This window comes from Bos indicus, chromosome 3 (assembly GCF_029378745.1).
Source record: "Bos indicus isolate NIAB-ARS_2022 breed Sahiwal x Tharparkar chromosome 3, NIAB-ARS_B.indTharparkar_mat_pri_1.0, whole genome shotgun sequence".
NCBI classification, from domain to species: Eukaryota; Metazoa; Chordata; class Mammalia; order Artiodactyla; family Bovidae; genus Bos; species Bos indicus.
Window position 1 is genome coordinate 57461045 of NC_091762.1, and position 25668 is coordinate 57486712.

Here is a 25668-nt window from a genome sequence, read left to right on the forward strand (position 1 = left end):
TCTTTTCTAATGAATTGGCTCTTCACATCAGGTGGCCAAAGTATTGGTGCTTCAGCATCAGCCCTTCTAATGAATATTCAGGATTGATTTCCCTTAGGATTGACTGGTTGGATCTCCTTGGAGTCCAAGGGACTCTCAAGAGTCTTCTCCAACACCACAGTTCAAAAGCATCAATTCTTCAGCATTCAGCCTTCTTTATAGTCCAACATCCATACATGATCACTGGAAAAGCCATAGCTTTGACTAGACAGACCTTTGTCGGCAAAGTAACGTCTCCGCTTTTTAACACACCATCTAGGTTTGTCATAGCTTTACTTCCAAGGAGCAAGCATCTTTTAATTCCATGGCTGCAGTCACTGTATGCAGTGATTTTGGAGCCCAAGAAAATAAAGTCTCTCACTGTTTCCAGTGTTTCCCCGTCTATTTGCCATGAAGTGATGGGACTGGATGCCATGTTCTTCGTTTTATGAATGTTGAGTTTTAAGCCAGCCTTTTCACTCTTCTCTTTTACCTTCATCAAGAGGCTCTTTAGTTCCTCTTCACTTTGTGCCAGAAGGGTGGTATCATCTGCATATCTGAGGTTATTGATATTAACTCCCAGCAATCTTGATTCCACTTTGTGCTTCATCCAACCCAGCATTTCACATGATGTACAACTGTTTGAATTTGTTAAAAATCCATATTTTGGAAGGCTCATTATCTTAGAGGCTGAAGTGGTCCAAAGGGGTTCCTGAGAAAAGGAGTGCCTGATTGGTGGGTGCAGATACTGGGCTGACAATAGAACTGCCTTTTACTTTATAATTGAGGTCTAGAATGATCGATTTCTTAGAAATTTTGAGTTTATTTTCTTGTGCTTCCATGTGGAGGAGACAGGGATCCTGACCTCAATAAGGAAAGATAGCTCCATTCAGTCCTGCCCACAGTTTGAAGGACACACACTTTAATTTCTCATTTCCACTTTCCCAGCCCCTGGTGGCCACTAGTCTGCTTTCTATTCCAGTGGATTTTCTGACTCCAGATAAATGGAATCATAATATGAGGTCTTTTTTTACTTACTTCTTTCACTTAATGTGTTTTTAAGATTCATCATATTGTAGTGTATTTCAGAACTTAATTCCTTTTTATGGCTAAATAATATTACATTATACAGTTACACTGGGGGCTTCCCTGGTGGCTCAGATGGTATAAAATATGCCTGCAGTGGAGGAGAGCTGTATTCAACCCCTGGGTCGGGTAGATCCCCTGGAGAAGGAAATGGCAACCCACTCCAGTATTCTTGCCTTGAGAACTCCATGGACAGAGGAGCCTGGTGGGCTATAGTCCATGGGGTCGCAAAAGAGTTGGACATGACTGAGGTGCAACTAACACTGTACACTCCGCATATAAGTTAAAAAGCAGGGTGACAGTATACAGCCTTGACATACTCCTTTCCCAGTTTGGAACCAGTCTACTTTTCCATGTCCAGTTCTGTTGCTTCTTGACCTATATGTGGGTTTTGCAGGAGGCAGGTAAGGTGGTCTGGTATTCCCATCTCTTGAGGAATTTTCCACAGTTTGTTGTGATCCACACAGTCAAAGGCTTTAGTTAGTCAATAGCAGAAGTAGATGTTTTTCTAGAATTCCCTTTCTTTTTCTGTAGTCCATTGGATGTTGGCAATTTAATCTGTGGTTCCTCTGCCTTTTCTAAATCCAGCTTGTACATCTGAAAGTTCTCAGTTCACCTACTGTTGAAGCCTCATTTGGAGAATTTTGAGCCTTACTTTGCAAGCATGTGAAATGAGTGCAATTGTGCGGTAGTTTGAACAATCTTTGGCATTGACCTTCTTTGGGATTGAGATGAAAACTGACCTTTTCATATCTACCTAAAGAAACTAAAGACCTATATATAGAAAACTATAAAACACTGGTGAAAGAAATCAAAGAGGACACTAATAGATGGAGAAATATACCATGTTCATGGATTGGAAGAATCAATATAGTGAAAATGAGTATACTATCCAAAGCAATTTATAGATTCAATGCAATCCCTATTAAGCTACCAACAGTATTCTTCACAGAGCTAGAACAAATAATTTCACAATTTGTATGGAAATACAAAAAACCTCGAATAGCCAAAGCGATCTTGAGAAAGAAGAATGGAACTGGAGGCATCAACCTACCTGACTTCAGGCTCTACTACAAAGCCACAGTTATCAAGACAGTATGGTACTGGCACAAAGACAGAAATATAGATCAATGGAACAAAATAGAAAGCCCAGAGATAAATCCACGCACATATGGACACCTTATCTTTGACAAAGGAGGCAAGAATATACAATGGATTAAAGACAATCTCTTTAACAAGTGGTGCTGGGAAATCTGGTGAACCACTTGTAAAAGAATGAAACCAGAACACTTTCTAACACCATACACAAAAATAAACTCAAAATGGATTAAAGATCTAAACGTAAGACCAGAAACTATAAAACTCCTAGAGGAGAACATAGGCAAAACACTCTCTGACGTACATCACAGCAGGATCCTCTATGACCCACCTCCCAGAATATTGGAAATAAAAGCAAAAATAAACAAATGGGACCTAATTAACCTTAAAAGCTTCTGCACATCAAAGGAAACTATCAGCAAGGTGAAAAGACAGCCTTCAGAATGGGAGAAAATAATAGCAAATGAAGCAACTGACAAACAACTAATCTCAAAAATATAAAAGCAACTCCTACAGCTCAACTCCAGAAAAATAAATGACCCAATCAAAAAATGGGCCAAAGAACTAAATAGACATTTCTCCAAAGAAGACATACAGATGGCTAACAAACACATGAAAGATGCTCAACATCACTCATTATCAGAGAAATGCAAATCAAAACCACTATGAGGTACCATTTCACACCAGTCAGAATGGCTGCGATCCAAAAGTCTACAAATAATCAATGCTGGAGAGGGTGTGGAGAAAAGGGAACCCTCTTACACTGTTGGTGGGAATGCAAACTAGTACTGCCACTATGGAGAACAGTGTGGAGATTCCTTAAAAAACTGGAAATAGAACTGCCTTATGATCCAGCAATCCCCCTGCTGGGCATACACACTGAGGAAACCAGAAGGGAAAGAGACACGTGTACCCCAGTGTTCATCGCAGCACTGTTTATAATAGCCAGGACATGGAAGCAACCTAGATGTCCATCAGCAGACGAATGGATAAGAAAGCTGTGGTACATATACACAATGGAGTATTACTCAGCCATTAAAAAGAATATATTTGAATCAGTTCTAATGAGGTGGATGAAACTGGAGCCTATTATACAGAGTGAAGTAAGCCAGAAGGAAAAACACCAATACAGTATACTAACGCATATATATGGAATTTAGAAAGATGGTAACAATAACCCTGTGTACAAGACAGCAAAAGAGACACTGATGTATAGAACAGTCTTATGGACTCTGTGGGAGAGGGAGAGGGTGGGAAGATTTGGGAGAATGGCATTGAAATATGTAAAATATCATGTATGAAATGAGATGCCAGTCCAGGTTCGATGCACGATACTGGATGCTTGGGGCTAGTGCACTGGGACGACCCAGAGGGATAGTATGGGGAGGGAGGAGGGAGGAGGGTTCAGGATGGGGAACACAGGTATACCTGTGGCAGATTCATTTTGATATTTGGCAAAACTAATACAATTATGTAAAGTTTAAAAATAAAATAAAAATAAAAAATAAATGCAGTAAGTACATCAAAAAAAAAAAAAAAGAAAACTGACTTTTTCCAGTCCTGTGGCCACTGCTGAGTTTTCCATATTTGCCGGCATATTGAATACAGCACTTTCACAGAATCATTTTTTAGTATTTGAAATAGATCAGCGGGAATTCCATCACCTCCGCTAGCTTTGTTCCTAGTGATGCTTCCTAAGGCCCACTTGACTTCACACTCCAAGATGTCTGGCACTAGATGAGTGATCACACTATTGTGGTTATCTGGGTTGTTAAGATCTTTTTTCTGTAGCTCTTCTGTGTATTCTTGCCACCTCTTCTTAATATCTTCTGCTTCTGTTAGATCCATACCATTTCTGTCCTTTATTGTGCCCATCCTTGCATGAAATGTTTCCTTGGTATCTCTAATTTTCTTAAAGAGATCCCTAGTCTTTTCCACATTGTTTACTGAGGAAGGCTTTCTTATCTCTCCTTGCTATTCTTTGGAACTCTGCATTTAGATGGATGTATCTTTCTTTTTCTCCTTTGCCTTTTGCTTCTCTTCTTTTCTCAGCTATTTGTAAGGCCTCCTCAGACAGTCATTTTGCCTTTTTATATTTTTAGTAGAGAGGCCTTAAACCCAGAACATTCAAAAATTAAATTAATCCTCTTCTCTAAAACTACACTGTCTTCTTCACTATTTCCACAAATGGCAGTATCATCAAGCAAAAGTATTAGCATGAAACCTGAGACGCATGATTAACACTTGCATACGTTTTACCCAGCTAGTCACCAAGTTGTGTCTCTTCCTCCTCCTTAATAACTTATTTCATATCTTTATATCTTACTCCTTTGGCCTATTCTGTGATTTTAATCAGCCTTTAGCATCTTTATCTGAAAGAATTAGTTACTCGTTATCTGACCTACCTGTTTTTTTCCCTTTTCTTCTATTATCTCTCCTACACAACTACCAAAAAGACCTTTTCCAGAAGACAGATTTGATTATGTGAACCTCTTATTTAAAATTCTCTGTGGTTCCCCATAACATAGAGAATAAATGTCAAACTCAGCATCATAAACAAGACCTATCATGACATGGACTCTCTTTTCTAGGTTTATGTCTTTAGTTTATATGCAGAACTCTTGCAGTTCTCTGAACTCTGACCTCTAAGTCTTTGCACACACTGCATGTTCTTCCTGACTTATGCTTTTTGCCCATTCTTGTGATGAACCCCTATTCATTCAAAAGTCAATTCAAACATTTGGGGATTACTTTTGCACAGAATTTTTCACTCTCCGCATTGTGTTCCATAGCATTTCCTGCATAATATTTTAATGTATGTATTTGCTTTACTGATCTTCTGCCTCTAGCAAACTTTGTTGTTCAATCGCTAAGTCATGTTTGACTCTGCAACCCCATGGACTGCAGCTCCTCTATCTTCCACTGTCTCCCAGAGTTTGCTCAGATTCATGTCCATTGAGTCGGTGATGCTATCTAGCCATCTCATCCTCTGCCACCCCCTTCTCCTTTTGCCTTCAATCTTTTCCAGCATCAGGAGCTGTCTAGTGAGTTGGCTATTCACATCAGGTGGCCAAAGTATTGGAGCCTCAGCTTCAGCAACAGTCCTTCCAGTGAATGTTCAGGGTTGATTTCCTTTAGATTTGACTGGTTTGATCTCCTTGCAGTCCAGGGTACTCTCAAGAGTCTTCTCCAGCACCACAATTCAAAAGTATCAATTTTTCAACACTCAGCCTTCTTTATGGTCCAACTCTCACATCTGTACACAATTACTGGAAAAGCCATAGCTTTGACTATATGGACCTTTGTCAGCAAACTGATGTCTGTACTTTTTATTACACTATCTAGGTTTGTCATAGCTTCCCTTCCAAGGATCAAGCATCTTTGGATTTCATGGCCTCAGTCACTGTCCACAGTGATTTTGGAGCCCAAGAAAAGAGAATCCATCAGTGCTTCCACTTTTTCTCCTTCTGTTTGCCTTGAAATGATGGGACCAGATGCCATGATCTTCATTTTTTGAATGTTGAATTTCAAGCCAGCTTTTCTGCTCTTCTATTTCACCATCATCAAGAGGCTCTTTAATTCCTCTTCAGTTTCTGCCATTAGAGTGGTATCATCTGCATATCTGAGGTTGTTGGTATTTCTCTAGGCAAAATACGTTGGTCTGGTATTCCCATCTCTAAGAATTTTTCAGTTTGTTGTGATCCACACTAGGCTTTAAGCATAGTGTATGATGAAGGCTGAGCACCAAAGAATTGATGCTTTTGAACTGTGGTGTTGGAGAAGACTCTTGAGAGTCCCTTGGACTGCAAGGAGATCCAACCAGTCCATTCTGAAGATCAGCCCTGGGATTTCTTTGGAAAGAATGATGCTAAAGCTGAAACTCCAGTACTTTGGCCACCTCATGCGAAGAGTTGACTCATTGGAAAAGACTGATGCTGGGAGGGATTGGGGGCAGGAGGAGAAGGGGACGACAGAGGATGAGATGGCTGGATGGCATCACTGACTCGATGGACGTGGGTCTGGGTGAACTCCGGGAGTTGGTGATGGACAGGGAGGCCTGGCGTGCTGCGATTCATGGGGTCGCAAAGAGTCGGACACGACTGAGCGACTGATCTGATCTGATGAAGCAGAAATAGAGGTTTTTCTGGAGGAACTCCTTAAAGTTCAATTTTTAAATTTTTTATCACTAATATACTCCCAGTCATCCTAACACTGTACCTCATATTAAGAGGAATTCAGATACATATTGAATGAATGAGTGTATTTACTAAAGTTATCCATTTCAAGGGAGGTTCCACTTTGACAAATGGAAATCTGGTTAAAAGCCTATGTTTACATTGGTTATATACCTTTTATGAATATATAGTCTTCAGTAGTCCTTTTCTGACTTTTTTATTCTGATCTGAAAAGTGATAATCTTTTTAGTTTGTCTTGTCTTCGTTATTGTACCTCCAGTCTTCTCAGATTATTTTATTTAAGTTGCCATTCTCTGAATGTTTTTAAATGCTTTTAAATTGTCTTGTTGGAAGGACCAAAATAAGTCATGATACAAACTCCAGATAGTTTGTATACAATAGTACATGTTCTTATTTTAGAAATATATGGATTCCCAGTAGTTTTTATTGAGCACAGTTGAGAATTCAGTTCTCTTGTTGTTGTTGCTGGTGCTCTTCTCTTTGTATTCTTGCTTCTGGATATGATATGACCTTTTTATTTAGAATATATACTGATTCAAATGTACTTATTTCTAATCAACAGTAAAATACCTAATTATCATTCCATGTAACTTTGTATTGGCACTTCACAAATCTTAATTGTACCTGCTCTAAGCCTTTATTTCGGAGAAGGCAATGGCACCCCACTCCAGTACTCTTGCCTGGAGAATCCCATGGATGGAGGAGCCTGGTAGGCTGCAGTCCATGGGGTCACGAAGGGTTGGACCCGACTGAGCAACTTCACTTTCACTTTTCACTTTCATGCATTGGAGGAGGAAATGGCAACCGAATCCAGTGTTTTTGCCTGGAGAATCCCAGGGATGGCGAAGCCTGGTGGGCTGCCGTCTATGGGATCACACAGTCGGACACTACTGAAGCAACTTAGCAGCAGCAGCAGCAAGCCTTTATTTATTAAATCTTTAAACCAATAGAGTACATTGTATGACTGCTTCTAATGTGATCAAAGATACATCATTATATCTAGCAAAGTATATTTTGCTTCTATATTTTCACTTGTTTATGATTTTGAAAATAATAGTTCAAACTTTTTTTTATTTCTAGACATATCCTTCCTATTACCCCTCATCCCCACTTATCCTCTTTTGGAAGATAGATTTTTATTTTTTAATACTCTTCAGTTAACTTTGAAGAGCTTCTGAATTATAAGAAGAGTCCTATGATTTTGTAAGCAGTGTATATAGCAAATATTTACCCTGACTTCTAGGCAGCTGCACAAATGCCATGCTGATAAGAATCTTAACGAAACTGAATCATTTAACCTGTTTTCTAATCATTTCTGTATATTTGATCACTTTAAATTGTTATTTACAAATCTGCCTTGGTAATTGACAAATAGTTAAATGGCATAAGAACATTTCCTTGAAATAGTGGCTGAATTAATCTCTAGGAATCTTCAGGCTGATATCATTTAGTTAGTTATTTTTAGAACAGCAGAGGCTTCCCTGGTGATGCAGTAGTTAAGAATGAATGTGCAGTGCAGGGGAAACCAGTTCAGTCCCTGGTCTGGGAAGATCCTACATGCTGCAGGGCCAACTAAGGCTGTGTGCCCCAGCTACTGAGCCCAAGCACCAGCAACTGCTGAGCCCACACGCCGCAGCTACTGATGTGCACCAAGGGCTTTTGCCCCACAACAAGAGCAGCCACAGCTATGTGAAACCCGCACACCACAGGGAGAGAGGAGCCCCTGCTCTCCACAGCTAGAGAAAGCCTGCACACAGCGGCAAAGACCCAGTGCAGCCAAAAAAAAAATAAAAGAAAAAAGATTTAAAAAAATAAAACAGCAGAAAGTAAAGTAGAAAAATAAGTTACTCTGGGATGTTTTTTTGCAAGTCTCATATTCTCATATAGTCGATCCTAGTGCTGTGTGTATATAGTAAATATTCAAATATCTTTTAAAAGTTTAGTTTACCGCCTATAAAATGTGTTTTGCCACTACAGTGTATTTAATGGATGTTTCCTTCATTCAAAATTAGGAGCTTGTGGATTTATGCATAGCAGAGAGAAGAGAAAAGAACAGATGAAGATAGTCATTATTTCACTCTCCATGAGTCATTAAGTGACTCATCTTAATATTTCTTTTAAATTTATTCCTCATTCCAGCCTGTTAAAAATCTTCTGAAAGACAAAGTTATAGCTTTTGTTATAAATACGAAAAAATATTTAAGAGTAGTTCTTTTCTCTAGAGATATTTTTTTTGTAGTTGTAAACAAACTGTGTTAAATGATGCTTTGCACAGGTGTGCATTATAGCATTTGCCAAAGGAATGGTATAAAACCCACAGGATATCACAAGCTCATTTTCATTTGGGAACTCAGGAGTATTTGGACAAATCTGAAAGGATGAAGGTAATAGAGAAGACATTCTAATAAGCCAGAATAGTAGAATCAATTTTATTTTGAACTAAATATAGTGGGGGAAATTCAGATGGGATATCTAAATCTCTTCCAACAGTTCTGCAAAACCTTGAAAAGAAAAAGTATTTATTAATTTTTGTTTGGTTGTCCTAGATGCACATATATAAAGATCTTCATAGTGAAACATGTCTACAGTTCTATTGCTAGTTGATTCTTAGTTTAAAAAATAAGTTCTCAGGACTTCACTGGCGCTCCAGTGGCTAACTGCACTCCCAGTTCAGGGGGCCCAGATTTGATCCCTGGTCGGGAAACTAGATCCCACGTGCCACAACTAAGACCCAGTGCAGCCAAATAAGTTAAAAAAAAGAAAAGATAAGTTCTCAAAAGCATGCCTGTCACTATAAAATCTAATTGGAAACTAATGCAAATGATTATAGAACTGGTATTAAGAACTGTCTTATATCTAAATGAAACATGTTACTTGTATATTTTTTTAATATATTGTAAAATTTTCTAACTTGGACAGTTAAGATATGATCATTACTAAAGACTTGGTAAAATGTAGATCAATAGTAACCCAAAAAGGAAGATATTTATTTAAAACTTCCCCAAACCCTGCGCTCCAGATATAACTCCTATTAAAATAATAGTTATTGTTTTGAACTATTAGGTGTATTCTGCTAAGTATTTTATATTTTCTCACTTAATCTTTTTTTTTAAATTTCGTTGAATGCTTCCAACCTTTTTCCTTTGCAAATATATATTTACAGATAAATATATAAATACATTAATGTAAATATATAAAAACAATGTATCTTTTTTTAATAACCATGGAAAACAAACTGATCTCTAAACCTTTATATGCATTTGTGTCTATATCACTAAATATAGATTAATACAATTTTTAAATGATTGGATGTGTATGAAACACACATACATGTGAGTGAGGTCCATGTTAATTTATTTAAGCAATAGCCTTTTACACACTTAGATTATTTTCAGATCCAGACTTGGTTAGCAGGACCTTGTATCTGTGTTTGCCTTATATAGTGTCATTGTTTCCTCAGAATAAAGAAATTCTGAGAAAGATACTTGCAGGTCTAAAGAGTGTGCACATTTTTAAGACATTGGTTCTTTTTGCTAAAAACCCTTCAGGAAGGATGTGTCCATTTATATTTCTCCCACAGCTAACCCTCAGCAAAATGTTCTCTACCCCCTCTCTAACCTTAACTATTCTTTTTAATTTTTGCCACTCCAAATAAGGTTACCTCATTGTTTTGACAGTTCTTGGATTATTTTCTGAGGTTGAACATTTATTTCAAATGTTTAGTGACCACTAGTGTATTTGTATATTACATGTTCCTGTCCTTAGTTCATTCTAGTACCTAGTATTTTTTATTATTATTAATAGGAGCCCTCTTATATACTGGTAGAAATAATTTTCCCCAATTTGTCATTTTTACTTTAACTTTGTTTCTAGTGGTGTTTTGCTATACTGTGTTTGCGTTTTTATAGAGGCACATTTATAAATCATTTTCTTTAGAATCATATGTAGGAAAATTTTATTTTATTTATCCAGGTTGTCTGTGTTAAATGTCATGGTAATAATCCAAATCTTTTTTTTAAACACTTATCACAATTCAGATTATCAGTTGAATGATTACTTGTTTAGCATCTTTCTTCCCCACCAGACTATAAACTCCATAAGAGCAGGAGTCCTGTCTGTTTTGTATAGCTTTATCTCTGCTGTCTGGTATACAATAGATATTCAAAAGTATTTATTGCATAATACACACATACACACTCCCAGACACATGCATACATAATCTTTTTATTTCTCTCTCTCTGGCTTGATAGCTTTACCATATAAAAAAATAGAGGTGTTTTGAACTCTCTAGATTTCCTAATCTGTTCCTTTGTCTTATCCATTCTGATAATAAGTATCACATAGTATATTAAATAACAGTTGAACAAATTCTCCCATATTTTACTTTTTTTAAACTGCTCTATTCTCAAACATTTACTCTTATATACTCTTATACTCTTACAGAGTTTTGTTGTCATTTTGTCAAGCCCTTAAAATCCTATTGTAATTTGGGGTTTTTATTAACTTGAAATGACATCTTAAAATATTTAGTCTTTCCAATATGGGATATCTTTCTACTTATAGGTGTTTTAACTTCCTTGGTTTTCCCATATAGAAAAGAAGCTAATTTTTTTATTTGTTGTATTTATTTCTCCTTTCTGTATTGATCTTTATAGTCGCTTGTATCTGGAAGTGACAATTTGAATCTATTTTTCTTTTCTTTTAAGCTTTCGTCAGGAGTGATAAACCCAAGCTATTCAAAGGACTACAAATCAAGGTAATGTAATTTTAATGTGATCCTTTTTTTCCAGCTTTTTTTTTTTAATTTAAAAATTATTTATATTTTAAATTAACTTTTATTTTTTAGAACAATTTTAGGTTTATAGAAAAATTGATTCTAGAGTTTTCATATACTCCCATCTCCATCGTCCAGTTACCTTATTAACATCCTGCATTGATGTACATTTGCAGATGAACCAGTATTAATACATTATTAAGTGAATTTCATAGTTTGCATTAGGACTTATTCTTTGTCCAGTTCTAGGAGTTTTACCAAATGCATAATGTCATATATCCACCATTATAGTATCATACAGAAGTTTCACTGTTCCCAAAACTCCCCGGTGCTCCACACCCCACCCCTGCCAAACACTGGGCAACCACTGACCTTTTTACTGTCTCTATAGTCTTGGCTCTTCCAGGTTATCATATAGTTGGAATTATATAGTAGATAGTTTTTTCAGATTTCAGATTTAACTTGATATACATTTACATTTCCTTTGTGTCTTTTCTGTAGCTGAATAGCTCATTTCTTTCTAATGCTGAATAATATGAACAATATTCTGTTATATCATGGTTTGTTTTTCTGTTCACCTGTGGAAGGGCATGGTGGTCACTTCCAGTTTTTAGCAATTACAAGTAACAGTGCTGTGTACATTTTTATGTAGACATAAGTTTATCTTTGGAGAAGGCAGTGGCACCCCACTCCAGTATTCTTGCCTGGAAAGTCCCATGGACGGAGGAGCCTGGTGGGCTGCAGTCCATGGGGTCGCGAAGAGTCGGACATGACTGAGCGACTTTCCTTTCACTTTTCACTTTCATGCATTGGAGAAGGAAATGGCAACCCACTCCAGTGTTCTTGCCTGGAGAATCCCAGGGACAGGGGGAGCCTGGTGGGCTGCCATCTATGGGGTCACACAGAGTTGGACACGACTGAAGTGACTTAGCAGCAGCAGCAAGTTTATCTTATCCTAGAAGCACAATTACTGAATCATATAGTAAGACTGTTGGGCACTTCTTACAAAGCTAAACTGTTTTCCGAAGTAGCTATATGCTGCAGTCCCTTAATAATAGATGGGAGTTCCTGTTGATCCACATTCATCAAAATTAGTTATTGTCAGTGTTTGAATTTTAGCCATTCTAATAAGTGTGTTGTTATCTCATTTTCATTTGCATTTTCTTAATTGAGCATCATTTCACATGCTTATTTGCCATCTGTATATCTTCTGTGGTGAATCTAAGATCTTTTGCTCAATGTTTAAAATTTTAATTACGGGTTAAAAAATTTTTTTAAGAAATTTCCCTAGTGGTCCAGCACTTAAGACCCCATGGGGACACAGGTTTCGTCTCTGGTCAGGGAACTGAGATCCCACATGCTGTGCAGTCAAAAATTTAAAACTTAAAAGCAGTTAGGATGGTAAGTTCAATGTTAAGAGCCCAGTTCAGTAGTGTTAAATATATTCACACTGTTGTGCAGTAGATCTAGAATTTTTTCATCTTGCAAAACTGAAACTCTATATCCATTAAATACTAATTCCCCTCTCTCCTGTCTCCCACCCATGGCAACCAACTTTGTTTCTATGATTTTGACTGCTTTAGATACTTCATATCCTTTCATGACTGGCTTATTTCACTTTAGCGTGATGTCTTTGAGGTTCATCCATTTTGTAGCATGTGACAGGATGCTTTCTCTGCATTTGTTGATACAAGATTTCTTGTTTAGCCTGTTGGTAATAATGGATTACATTAATTCATTTTCAAATATTGCACCAGCTTTGTATACTTGGAGCAAATCCAAATTGGTCATGGTATATGATTCTTTATACATTGTTGGGTTTGATTTAATATTTGAATATTTTTGCAGCTGTGTTCTATGTAGTTTCTAATTTTGTGACTGAGTTTTTTTTAATTAAAAAATGAAGTTTTTAAGCACAGTTTATATAGATATTCTGATCCAAAAGATTTTAGTAGTAATGTTATTGCTTCATTAGCTTAGAGGGCCACAAATGGGTTGAGAATATACCCAATGCTAATAATCACATCAGAGCTTGTCTTCATCTCCCGAGTTCACAACCCTAGAAAACCTAGAAAAACTGAAGCATAATTGCTAAAAGAAGTTCTCAGAGCTCCCTTTATCATCACTGCTACATTCTAGTTATGTGGTCCTTAATTTAGCATTGAAGATTGATCACTTAATGAATGGGATCATGTTTGTTATCCCATTTACCCAGAATAAGAATTCCTCAGAGCCTTCAGGCGAAATATTGGACCCTGCTACTTAGGTCTGAAGTTTTAGGAATCCAACCAGATTATAAACTATTTACAACAAAATTAATTTTCCCTGGTTTAAGAAATCGAATGAAAGTCCAGTGTAGAATTATCTGATAATTGGTAGGCACAGTCTTTTTTAACATTGCTCTTAACTATCATTCTCTTCGTGTATGCAATAAACACTTGTTATATTCAAAAGTAAGCTTAAACCCCAAGTAAAACTGTCTTGATACACAGCAAGTGTTTCTCTTCAAAAGTAAAGTGTGGTTTTTTCCCCCTATTTTTTATGAAATCCCTAAAAGACTTTAAAAGCTTATTATTATTAAATTTAGTTAAGCTAGATTGAATTGGTTTGGATTTTGGTTGAAGCTTAAGAAGACTCCTTCTAAGCAGAAAATTATATTCCTCTTTTTTGTAGTATGTTCGCGGTTCAGACCCTGTGCTAAAGCTTTTGGACGACAGTGGGAACATTGCTGAAGAACTAAGCATCCTCAAATGGAACACAGACAGTGTAGAAGAATTCCTGAGTGAAAAGTTGGAACGCATATAAATCTTAAATTTTGTCCTATCTTTCTGTTACCTTGTTCAATGAAACACTATAGCACCTAGAAAATAATTTAGTTTTGCTTTCTTCCATTGATCAGTCTTTTACTGTGAGGCATTAAACATCTAATTAAAAGTTCAAGCAGCAGCGCAGCCCATGATAGGTAAGAAGTTAACAAAACCCTTTTTTATAAGTTTCCATCCATCATTTGTTGATACCACTAGTAACAGAATGCCTTCTAATAGACTTGTGGTTAATTATGCAAATGATAGTTTGTGATAATTGGTCAGTTTTATGAACAACAGATTTTTAAATTAGGGAGGTTAATAAGGGAGATGATTATTGTGCCTCGTGTGCTGTGTGCTCTTTGAAAGTAACAACAACAAACTTGAAAGCAAGTAAGACATACCGAGCCTCAAGAGATTGCCTGTTCCCCAGATCCTCTCATATTTTTGTACACCCAGCCTTCCTTTTAATAGAAATGTATAGTTTATAATGAATGCACTGCATAAAGACTTTATGGCTGCATTATTGTAAAACAGATTCAAGATCTACAGTAAGAGTGAAATATTCACACAAAGATTTGCATTAATGAAGACTACACAGAAAACCTTCCTGAGGATTTGTGTGGACCTGATACTTAGCAAATTTTTGTGCTTTACATTCTTATGGAAAAGTCAATTTAAAAATGATCATTTGTAAGACCAAAATATAAATAAAAAGTTTCAAAAATCTATCTGAATTTGAAATCTTTCCTGTTTAAAAAATGACACATTTCTCAGTACATTTTTATTTTCATATAAGCCTTTGTTCCAAGCCAAAAAACACTTAAAATGAACACATTTTCATTAATACCTTATTATATAAGGAATATCTCTTAAAATACTACCTCTTTTTTCATGAGCTATTAAAAATGACTTTTCTTAGTCTTTTGTGTGATGAAAGTGACTTCTTAAAAGATGGTTCACTAAGACCAGCATTCGTCCAAATGACTTTAGGTCATTTACACCTCTTACTAAATTAAATTGGTCTAAAATCTTACTGTATTAAGTCAATCTTAGAATAAATAAACCATCTTAATGAAGGGTATTTGAAATTCTTTTAAAGACAGCTCTGCCAGGAAATGTTGTAGAATATTTAACAGAGGTCAGTTGTTAATATTTACTGGCATTTTGTGACATGTCATTTTAATTAAGACATTTTAAAAGCCAGCTGGAAAATGAAAAAATGCTGTAAGTCCTGGCATACAAGCTGTGGTCTATTTTTGGTCATCCATAGTAATGGAGAGAGCCATCACTTTGATAGTACAAGGCCCTGGATAATATACTAATCCCTAATGGTGGTTATTGGGCTTCCCTGATGGCTCAGTGATAAAGAATCTGTCTTCCAATGCAGGAGACGGGAGTTCAATCCCTGGGTCGGGAAGATGCCCTGGGGAATGAAATAGCACCCCACTCCAGTATTGTTGCCTGGGAAATCCCATGGACAGAGGAGCCTGGTGGGCTTCTGTCCATGGGGTCACATAAGAGTTGGACATGACTTACCAACTAAAATAACAACAAATGGTGGTTATTCAGAACACAAAGAAAGTGAAGTCAATCATGGAAAGTGGAGGAAAACCAGCAAAAGAGGAATTGCTGCCACATACAGAGAAACAGCTGTATAGAAAGGGTGAAACTTCAGAACTTCTGGGGTTGGCACAGAAACAGGAGGAGCCAGTCAAATGAGTTATCTGGCATTGAGAAGCCTGAAAACTCTATTGTATCCAAGTTGTTATTAGAGATCAAAAGAGACTGAAGAACCTTCAACTTTGAAAAACTTTTAAGTTCTTAAGTTGGTGAATAAATGTGTTATCTACCAAGCTCTATTTTAATTGGGAAGTTTGAGTTACTTAGCCAGTTCCAACTCTTTTTCACCAATTCCAATCAACAGCTAAAACCTTTTTAAAGAAACAAATCTTGATTACCAAGAAGAGGGTATATAAATACTGATCCAAAATAGTACCATTTTATAGCCAAATTTTGACATTTGATTAAGCTTATTCAAGTTCACAGATATGGATATGTAACAGTCACTTGATATTTATAAATTTGTTCCCCATGCCAACATTTTGTTACAACGTAAAGCAGTTAAAATGTGTCTCTAAATTCCTGAATTTGGCAAAAGCCTCTTAGAAGGAGCTATGAGCAAGAGCTGACATTTCCTGTTTTAAGAGGATTTGAGACTTGAAAGCCAATCTAAAATTAAAGTTAATAAAATGCATAAAATATTTTTTAAAGCAAAACTGAAAAACTTTGGAAATTAAAATTGGCAGTAGCTACCATGTGAAAGCATGTCTACAAATACATGGAAAGTAGGAGTACAAATTACAGATATGAGCACAACTAGGTAAGTATTTCTTTTACTTAAAAATTAAAGTATATTCTAATTACATCCTGTGGTGACAGACAACTTTTTCTAGGAGAAGATCGCATGCGTTTGTGATAAATTCAAATTAGACTTTTGCTGATTAAAATAAACATTTTCATTTTGCCTTCAAACTGGTCTTTAACCCAGGAATCTAGCATGAAACATGATTACCTAGAAATGCTAAAGGAATAAAACTAAGAATGATCTGAGACCTCTAAAACTAGTTCTTTCCTATTAGCTAGTCTTGAAACAGACTACGAATACATACAACATTTTATCTAGTATTATGAGAAGACTGAAGTTTAGACCTTAAAATTCAAAATGTTTTTTAAAAACCATTTTGGTAGAAAGACTAAGCTAAAGTTGACCCTTATTCACAAATTCCATATTTGCAAATTCACCTGCTCATTGAAATATAATTGTAACCCAATCACAATACTCTTGGCGCTTTTGAAGTCGGCCATGGATGTGTGCAAAGCAGTGAAAAATCTGAGTGCCCCAATGCACACATTCCCAGCCAAGGTCAGACAAAGTGACATTCTGCCTTGCTTCAGCTCATGCTGTGAACAAGCATCCTTTTCACAGTCGATTTAATGCTACATATTTTGCATTTTTGGGCTTTTTGTTGATGATTTCACTCTTAAGAATGGCTCTCAAGCGCAGTACTAAAGTGCTGTCTAGTGTTCCTAATAAGTGCAAGAAAGCTGCGATGTGCCTTCTGGGAAAAAATTCGTTTTAGTTAAGTTTTTTTTTTTTTTTTTTTTTTAGATAAGTTTTGTTCAGGCTTGAGTTGCAGTGCTGTTGGCCATGAGTTCATTGTTAGCAATATATTTTAAATAAGCAATATATTTTAAATAAGGTGTCTTTAAACAGAAACACAAAGCAAGGTTATGTACCCATAAGTTAGCAAAAATGTGACCAGAGGCTTCCAGGATTCTAACCCTATGTATCCCCTGAAAGCAGTAGTTTTGTGTTCACCAGTTAAGTGCTTACAGTGACTTTATAGCACATAATAACTACTGTGAGTAATGAGGATTAACTGCAATTTAACATTTTTATTGAGACATTTCATATTTAAAATTCACCTACTTAGAGTATGCAATTCACTGGTTTTTTAGTATATTTACAGAATTATCCAGCCATCACTACAATCTAAATTTAGAAGATTTTCATCACTCCAAAAAAGAAATCCTGTACCCGTCTGCAGTCAATCCCACACCCAAATAACCTCAGTCCTAGACACCTATCCAGGTTGTCTCTGGATTTCTCTATGAATTTGCCTATTCTGGACATTTCGTATAAACAGAATCACAGTATGTGCCTTTTGTGTCTGATTTCTTTAGTATGTCTTCAAGATTCATTCATATTACAGCATGTATCAGTCCAGTTCTTTTTGTGGCTGCATAATAGTTCTTTATATGAATATACCATGTTTTATCTATTATTTGGTAGACCTGGGTTGTTTCCAGTTTGTGGCAATTATGAATAACAGCTCTATACACTGATGTATCACTGTTTGTGTGGAGATGTTTTCATTTTTCTTAGATACATAACCTGGGAGTGGGGTAATATACTGTCAATGTTTAACTTTTTAAGGAACTGCCAAACTTTTCTAAAGTGGCTACACCATTTTACATTGTAAAATGTAAAATGTACATTGTACATCAGCAATGTACAAGAGTTCTAAGTACTGCACATCTATAGTCTTCATCTCTCATTAAGGGTACTCATTTTATACCCTTATCATCTGGGGACATTAAGTGTTAATAAGCACTATGCCCTCCACTAAAAGTGAATTAAAGACCAAAATTCTTTTAATTCCTTAGATCTCTCTCTCAATTTTTCCTGCCTCTTGTGCCTTCTCTCACTTTACTGGATTTTAGCTTATTTTTCTCTTCCCCAATTGGAGTCCTGAAAAAACGTAACTGTTCCCATATCTACTAGAGGTCACATTCTAGTGTGAGAGGCAACCATTAAACAAATAAAGGTACAAATATATCATTGCAATTATGGTACAAACAATGAAGAAAAAAGTTACTCAGAATTACAAAGGAGACAAGCGAGTAGTTCAGAGACCTCTGGAGGATGTGAGATTTAAACCAAGGCCTGAAATATAAATGGAAGCTATTTAAGAAAAGAATACTTTGAAATGCCTTTCAGTTAGAGGAAAGAGTACGTGCCAAGACCCAGACTTTGGAGGAAGTCAGGCACTTCCACACACCTGCAAGAAGTCAGTACGTCTGGAAACTCGTGGTCCAGAGAGGAGGATAGTAGGAAGTGAGGTTGGGAAGGTAGGCAGGGAGGGTCTGTGCTGTCTTACGACTTTAGCTGCACTCTGAGTTGCTTTTGGAATAAAACCAGAAAAGGAAAAACACCTCAATCAGGGGAGTGACAAAATCCGATAAGATCAACTCTCATGGGCACACTCAGAAAATATGTCTATGTAAACACTTTAGTGCTTTACCTACTGCACTTATAGCCTCTTTAGGAGCATCTAGTGTATAATTTACACTTTAAAATCACTCATCAACTTGCTTTGAGAACAACAAAGACAACTGTAAGCTAAAATGTTAAGTTTTATGAGATTTCAATGTTTATTTGTATCTATACTCAAGGATCCTTAGACTATTCACTAGTTATACAGACTCATAGGGGGTCCTGTTAGTCCACACCATACCCGGGCATTCTACCTTGCCCCTCTAAATTGAGCATTAAAGCAATTCTAGCTCCAAGGAAAGAACATGGAGCTCCAGGCTTGAAACTATGTGACTCCATATCCATAGCGGTCTTTCTGTCACCACCCCCACTGTAACTAGTACCAGAGTTCTTGTGCCTGGTTTCACCTATATTCAAGCTTTTGACCCATGTCCGTGGCTCCTGTTTCACCTGGTCTCCCACATCATAAATACCTATATGACTCAATAAGACTGTTTTAGCTGCCGTTCCAAATTCTGAAATCTATTCTCCTGGCCTGAAGTGTTTCCCCATTTCTTCCTTCCTGGCTTGAACATCTGGACCTATAGCCCAGACTCTGATGTGATCTCAATGTTTCCTGCCTAATCTAGTCCTATGAACAATGACTAATTCATCTACTTTAAACTCATATCTCTTCATCGTAGCCTGACAATACAGGACTCTTCCGTTTCTCCCCAAATAGAGTGAAATCTTTATCCAGCTGTACGCCTTGCCTATCCACTCAGAATCAGCTCGATCTTATCCCGAAGCCCAACCCAGATCCCAGCCAACCTCTTTTGGTCTAGTTTCCACTGCTGCATTACCAATCATCCCAAAACTTAATGGTTTAAATATTTGTATATCTGTGTATAAACAAATAGAGAAGGGAAAAGATTCCATTGATTCTGTTTTCCTAGAGAAGTCTAATATACCTCTTGCAATTCTCTGTGCATTAATGATTAACTTTCACTTAGAAAGATTTGCAAGGAAAGGGTCAACATAAGTCTAGACTACACAGGCTTAGAATCCTCCTGCAATGCAGGAAACTCGGGTTCAATCCCTGGGTCAAGAAGATCCCCTGGAGGAGGGCATGGCAACCTATTCCAGTATTCTAGCAGGAAAATCCCATGGCGAGAAAAGCCTGAAAGGCTACAGTCTGGACACAACTGAAGCGATTAAGCACGTACAACCTATGTTCAGAGATTGTCAGACTGACAGTGTTTCAGTTTTAACAGAATTTTGACAGGCTCCTCTTCATAGCCACCTAGCCAAAGGGCCTTCGTCAAAGTGGTGGTGTTCTCCTCATTAGCAGTAACACTTGAGATTGTGTTTATGTTTGACTGTATACAGGATATACCATCAAAGCTGATTAAATGAATCATTTAACACTGTTTACAGGAAAAGACTTAACAGATGTCAGAAAGAAGAAAATCGTCTTTTGAGTGTAAACAGTGATGTCAGTTGCTACAGAAGTTTCTGAAAGGCAAAACAATTGTGGGAAAAATATGTTTTGTAACTGATGTGCAAACAGAAGGGGGAAAGTTAGGGAGTAGTAAATTAGCCTGCTCTGGAAGAAATACTTCCTGTCAAATCAGTGTAATCTTTCTCCACAGAGTTACTGGCCTGTTAGGACAGGGATGGGTATAATCTGTCCTCAGTGTGGCCAGGAATTTTATCCTAACTTTACAGAGTTATTTGTAAACTAGGAGAAACATCATCTAATACCTCCATTTTTTTAAGTGGGTACATTTGAGAATGAGAAGGTATTGTTTCTGAATTCTTTTCAATAGCTGAGTATCAGTGTAGAGCAAAGCAAGGGGCATCTTCAGGTTTCCATTATGTATAACTTACTAGAATCACTTGGCTTTTCAGTGAGAAGCCAAGAGGGGGAAAATCAACAACTGGGGATTCTCTTACTCCTGTCATTTTTTCCCATCAGTGTCTGACTTTTGTTTCCCCTTCAGGTGATGTCTCTTGGAATAAATGATACATTTGCTTCAGACTCACGTTCCCTGATGCCAGCTCTCTATGAAGAAAGCCCCTCTGCCCTCTCTTGAGTATTTTGCCTCACATGATTTTTCATGATCACTGGGGCACACCAGTCCATTCTAAAGGAGATCAGTCCTGGGTGTTCTTTGGAAAGACTGATGCTGAAGCTGAAACTCCAGTACTTTGGCCACCTCATGCGAAGAGTTGACTCATTGGAAAAGACCCTGATGCTGGGAGGGATTGGGGGCAGGAGGAGAAGGGGATGACAGAGGATGAGATGGCTGGATGGCATCACCGACTCGATGGACGTGAGTTTGAGTGAACTCCGAGAGTTGGTGATGGACAGGGAGGCCTGGCGTGCTGCGATTCATGGGGTCGCAGAGAGTCGGACATGACTGAGTGACTGAACTGAACTGAACGGGGGCACATTAGAGAACTTGGCCTCTTCTGTGTCCTCATTGCATTCTGAGGCACTGAGGGCTAGGATTTCATCATATCTCATCATAATTGGAAGGACTCCATTAAGCCCATAACACTGCCTGAAACTAAATTTCAGGGTAGCGAAGGGAGAAGTGGGCTGAAGAGAAATTGGGAGGTGGGACATAGAGACAACTGTTGGGAGAAATTTGAATGAGAGAGGAAGAAGCTAGATTGGATTTGAGAGTTGAAGGATAAGGTTTTTTTTAGACTGAGAGAAACTTGAGTGTGTTATAAACAGGGGGGGAAATTTCAGGGAAGACGTGAAATGAAGAGAGGCAATGTGCAGAGAGACATGCCTTTGAGCAGAAGGGAGAGCCTGGAGGACAAGCAATGGGATGGCATACATGGCCAGGGCTCACACGGTAGGAGCACAGGATGGCAGTCAGGGACCTCTGCTTCCAGTGATGCCGGGGCAGGGTCATTCATCAGGACTGTAGAGAGCAGACAAAGCAGTGAGCAACAGACTTGTAAAGAAGGTTTGGAGCAGTTGCTGAGGAAGGCAGAAGAGGAAATAGGAGATCTAGAGTGGCGCTGATCTTACTTGGAATCTAGCCCTGCCTCACTAACCTACTGTGTGAGTTTGGCTCAGTTATCTAATTTTTTTTTTCATGTTATTCTCATCGGTGAAACGGTTAATAATAGCCACTGTGAATACTCTACATTATGATGAGGATTAAATCAGAAAGAGGTTGAACTTTCAGTGACACTGTTAGTAGCATTCTGGTTCTCACATTACCCAGCACTGGCACCCTGGTTTAGCAAACTGGTTCTAACTTCTCATTTTCTTATTCAAGCTTCATCTGGGCCATTTATCAAGGATTCATTTGTCTGACTGCATAGATTTGTTGATGGTATCCCCATTTCCCATTCAAATGTTAAGCCAGGAGGTATTCCCTTGCCCATTTAGTCTTAATCATTCCCAGAACATCCCAAATAAAGTCTGTTTTTTCTCAAAGAAAATAAAACACACGCATACCAAGACATTCTCAAAATAGGCACTAAACAGACATATTTCTGCCAAGAATAATTTCTGTTCTACTCAAAACTGGTTTACAGGATTGTAAATTGAGATCAGCCTTTGCGTCTTACTCTATAGGGGCAATGAGTCAGGATTTCCTGAAATTAAGCAATCATGTAAAATGCATTAGTGGCTTCTAAACGACCTTAGGTGCTTCCTTGTGCCAAGAAATTAACCTGTTTAATTCTTGGCATCTCTTTCATTTCCCCCAATGACTTAGTTAAGGTCCTTCCATCAGTCACAGAGTCAGTATGACAATGTAGCCAAGATGCAATGAAATTTTGTTTTCTAGAAACGTAAGTCTGGTAATGACTGCTGTGTATCAATGAGAAGGCTGGATTCTAAGTCTGAATAATTATTTTTTAGTCAAAACTACACTGGCCTCTAGTCCTAGTTCAATTCTTTACATTGCTTAATCCAATCATAATCTAGTTTTGCCCCACTTCAAACAGTAATCTAATTATTAATCCTTTGTTCTCATTCTATTAATGTTTGAATTTTCTGTACTGATTTCACTTCTGTCTTAGAATACCTTTTGCTTTCAACACACCACTTTTTCTTAGTTCTCTTCTATCCTTCATTAGTTACTTCTCCTCTGCCTATTCCACAAATAATTGCAAGTTGTCCCTCACGGCCCCTTCTCTCTGCCCAGTGTTAGAAATTTAAATGGCATTAGGGGCCAGGCTAGGCAGGTAATACCAAGGTCAGATACAATTAATAAGGAGTGATAAGAACTCAGGCAAAGAGAAAAGGCATATTCCATGTAAAATCACCCACAGCTGAAAAAACTTTAAACAACCATCTTGGCTAAAATCCTTCCTATGGACTGGACTGGACAGCTGCTTTATGACAGCTGTTTTCAGAACTCAGGTCTTCCTGCCCAAGACTCCGAGGTTAGGACCCATTTACGGGGTGTTTTGTGTACCTGTTAACCCCTAAATCAGAGAAGGCGATGGCACCCCACTCCAGTACTCTTGCCTGGAAAATCCCATGGACGGAGGAGCCTGGTAGGCTGCAGTCCATGGGGTCTCGAAGAGTCGGACACGACTGAGCAACTTCACTTTCACTTTTCACTTTCATGCATTGGAGGAGGAAATGGCAACCCACTCCAGTGTTCTTGCCTGGAGAATCCCAGGGATGGGACAGCCTGGTGGGCTGCCGTCTATGGGGTCACACAGAGTTGGATACGACTGAAGCAACTTTGCATCAGCAGCAGTAACCCCTATATAACAAAACAACATTCATTTCTGACTTTGAGTTCAGGGATCTTGTGTAAGTCACCCAGACCTGATTTGTTTTCTTTTTTTCAAGAAGGTATTAAATTTTCTATTGATTACACATCATAATGGATGATATACAAGCTTCATTCCTATAACTTTATCTGGTACCATAATTCAATTTAGATATATTGCATAGGATGTGACAACAATCATTAATAACCAAAAAAAAAAAAAACCAACCCATGACTTTGCATGGGTGACTGTCTTAATGGTGAACTTCAGGTTACAACACAGTAACTGTCAGTTCAACAACACCAAGGTTCTGAAGACAACAGCTTCTCCACCAAAGCAGGTTGTAAATAAATTTCAAATGGAACCTGGCATCACCCTGAAGGAATTCTTACTTCACACTGTTGGGGTAGTTTACCAAAATGGCTTCAGAGTAAACTAACTTTACACAGCACATTAAAAAAAAAAAAAAAAAGACATTTATTCTGCATCATGATCAGACTATTACATTTAGAAATCAACAGCATGGGTGCAAAAAAAAAAAAAAAATCTACATTAAAACCTTTTGTTGGAATGGTTTATACTTTCCACAGAACAGAAACTAAAATACAATTAAGTTTATACAATTGTTATAAATTAACTGTTATACAATTAAGTCACAAGTATAGTCCTCGAGTTTTTTGCCCATATACATGAGTATTGTCTAAAACATGTCTTCTTTGTAGCAGCTAGGCCCTGCCACCACTGTGCTCGGCTGAGTTCACAAATCTGTGGTAACCTGTAGCTTCCATGTCACTTCTCTGGCTCTCCTCTCCTGCTAAGCTTTGTTTCCTGGCAGTAATTAAAACCTCCTGCCACTGCCATAGCTCCTGCTGCTGCTGGAGCCACCATAGCCACCTTCATTTCATGGTTTGGCGAAGTATTGGCCTCCACCACCATAGGGGCCAGAACTTCTGCCTCCAACGTTTCCTCCTTTCATGGGTCCAAAATTTGAAGATTAATTGTAATTGCCAAAATCATTGTAGCTTCCGCCACCTCCAAAATTGCTTCCGTCATTACCAAATCCATTATATCCATCCCCACTGCCACCATATCCGCCACCACCACGGCTGCCACCAAAGCCACCTCGACCACTGAAGTTTCCTCCACGACCAAAGTTGTCACTCCCACCCAAACCACCTCCACGACCGCCACCAAAGTCTTCAGAACCACTTCGACCTCTCTGGCTGGATGAAGCACTAGCCATCTCTTGCTTAGACAGGGCTTTTCTCACTTCACAGTTGAGGCCATTCCCAGTGTGGTATTTCTGAATGACAATCTTATCTATGGAGTCATGGTCATCAAAGAGTATGAAAGCAAAGCCTCTCTTTGCCACTGCCTTGGTCAGTCATGATTTCAATCACTTCAATTCTCCCATACTGTTCAAAATAATCTCTCAGGTGATGTTCTTCAGTGTCTTCTTTAATGCCACCAACAAAAACCTTTTTCACAGGTAAGTGGGCACCAGGTCTTTGAGAATCTTCTCTTGAGACGGCCCACTTGGGTTCCACAACTCTTTCGTCCACCTGTGTGGCCTTCCTTTCACCTCCTCCACCGTGGCGTATGTGACAAACCCAAAGCCTCTGGAGCGCTTGGCGTTTGGATCCCTCCTTACCACACAGTCTGTGAGCGTTCCCCCTTGCTCAAAACGGCTCCTCAGACTCTCATCGGTTGTTTCAAAGCTCAATCCTCCAATGAAGAGCTTCCGCAGCTGTTCAGGCTCTTTGGGAGACTCTGACTCAGACATGACGGCAATGGAGGTGGGATGGGGGAACTTCAACGATGCTTTCTCGGCGGCGTCCACAGGCAGAAAGCCTGATTTATTTTTAATCTGTAAAACAAAATTCCTCAGAGGCTCACTTAAATTTCTTAATATGAGGCAAACATTTTGCTAAGTGACAATGACATCATTTACTTTAAGTTTTCCAAAGGGCCCTTTTCTATTTCTCTAACTTAGAATTGTCACCTCCATGGTACAGAAGTGTTCTCTCCCACCTGTGTCATCCACCCAGAGTTTATACCATCACATGACACTTGCGCAGAACTCAGGAGGGAATAGCATAGTCCATCTGAAAGGAA

At 38.1% G+C, this 25668-nt stretch overlaps 1 protein-coding gene and 1 pseudogene across 1 annotated transcript in view; one reads left to right on the forward strand and one right to left on the reverse strand.

The window, feature by feature from the left end:
* The window catches only part of SELENOF (selenoprotein F), a 43640-nt gene extending 28933 nt beyond the window's left edge, over window positions 1–14707 (forward strand). Inside the window, exons 4-5 of the mRNA XM_019957154.2 lie at window positions 11105–11154; window positions 13846–14707. Coding sequence (XP_019812713.2) covers window positions 11105–11154; window positions 13846–13977 — 182 coding nt within the window. The 3' untranslated portion in view covers window positions 13978–14707. The remainder of the gene's footprint in view (window positions 1–11104; window positions 11155–13845) is intronic.
* Window positions 14708–24236: 9529 nt separating this feature from the next.
* Window positions 24237–25351, reverse strand: LOC109557060 (heterogeneous nuclear ribonucleoprotein A1-like; annotated as a pseudogene).
* Window positions 25352–25668: the final 317 nt, after the last annotated feature.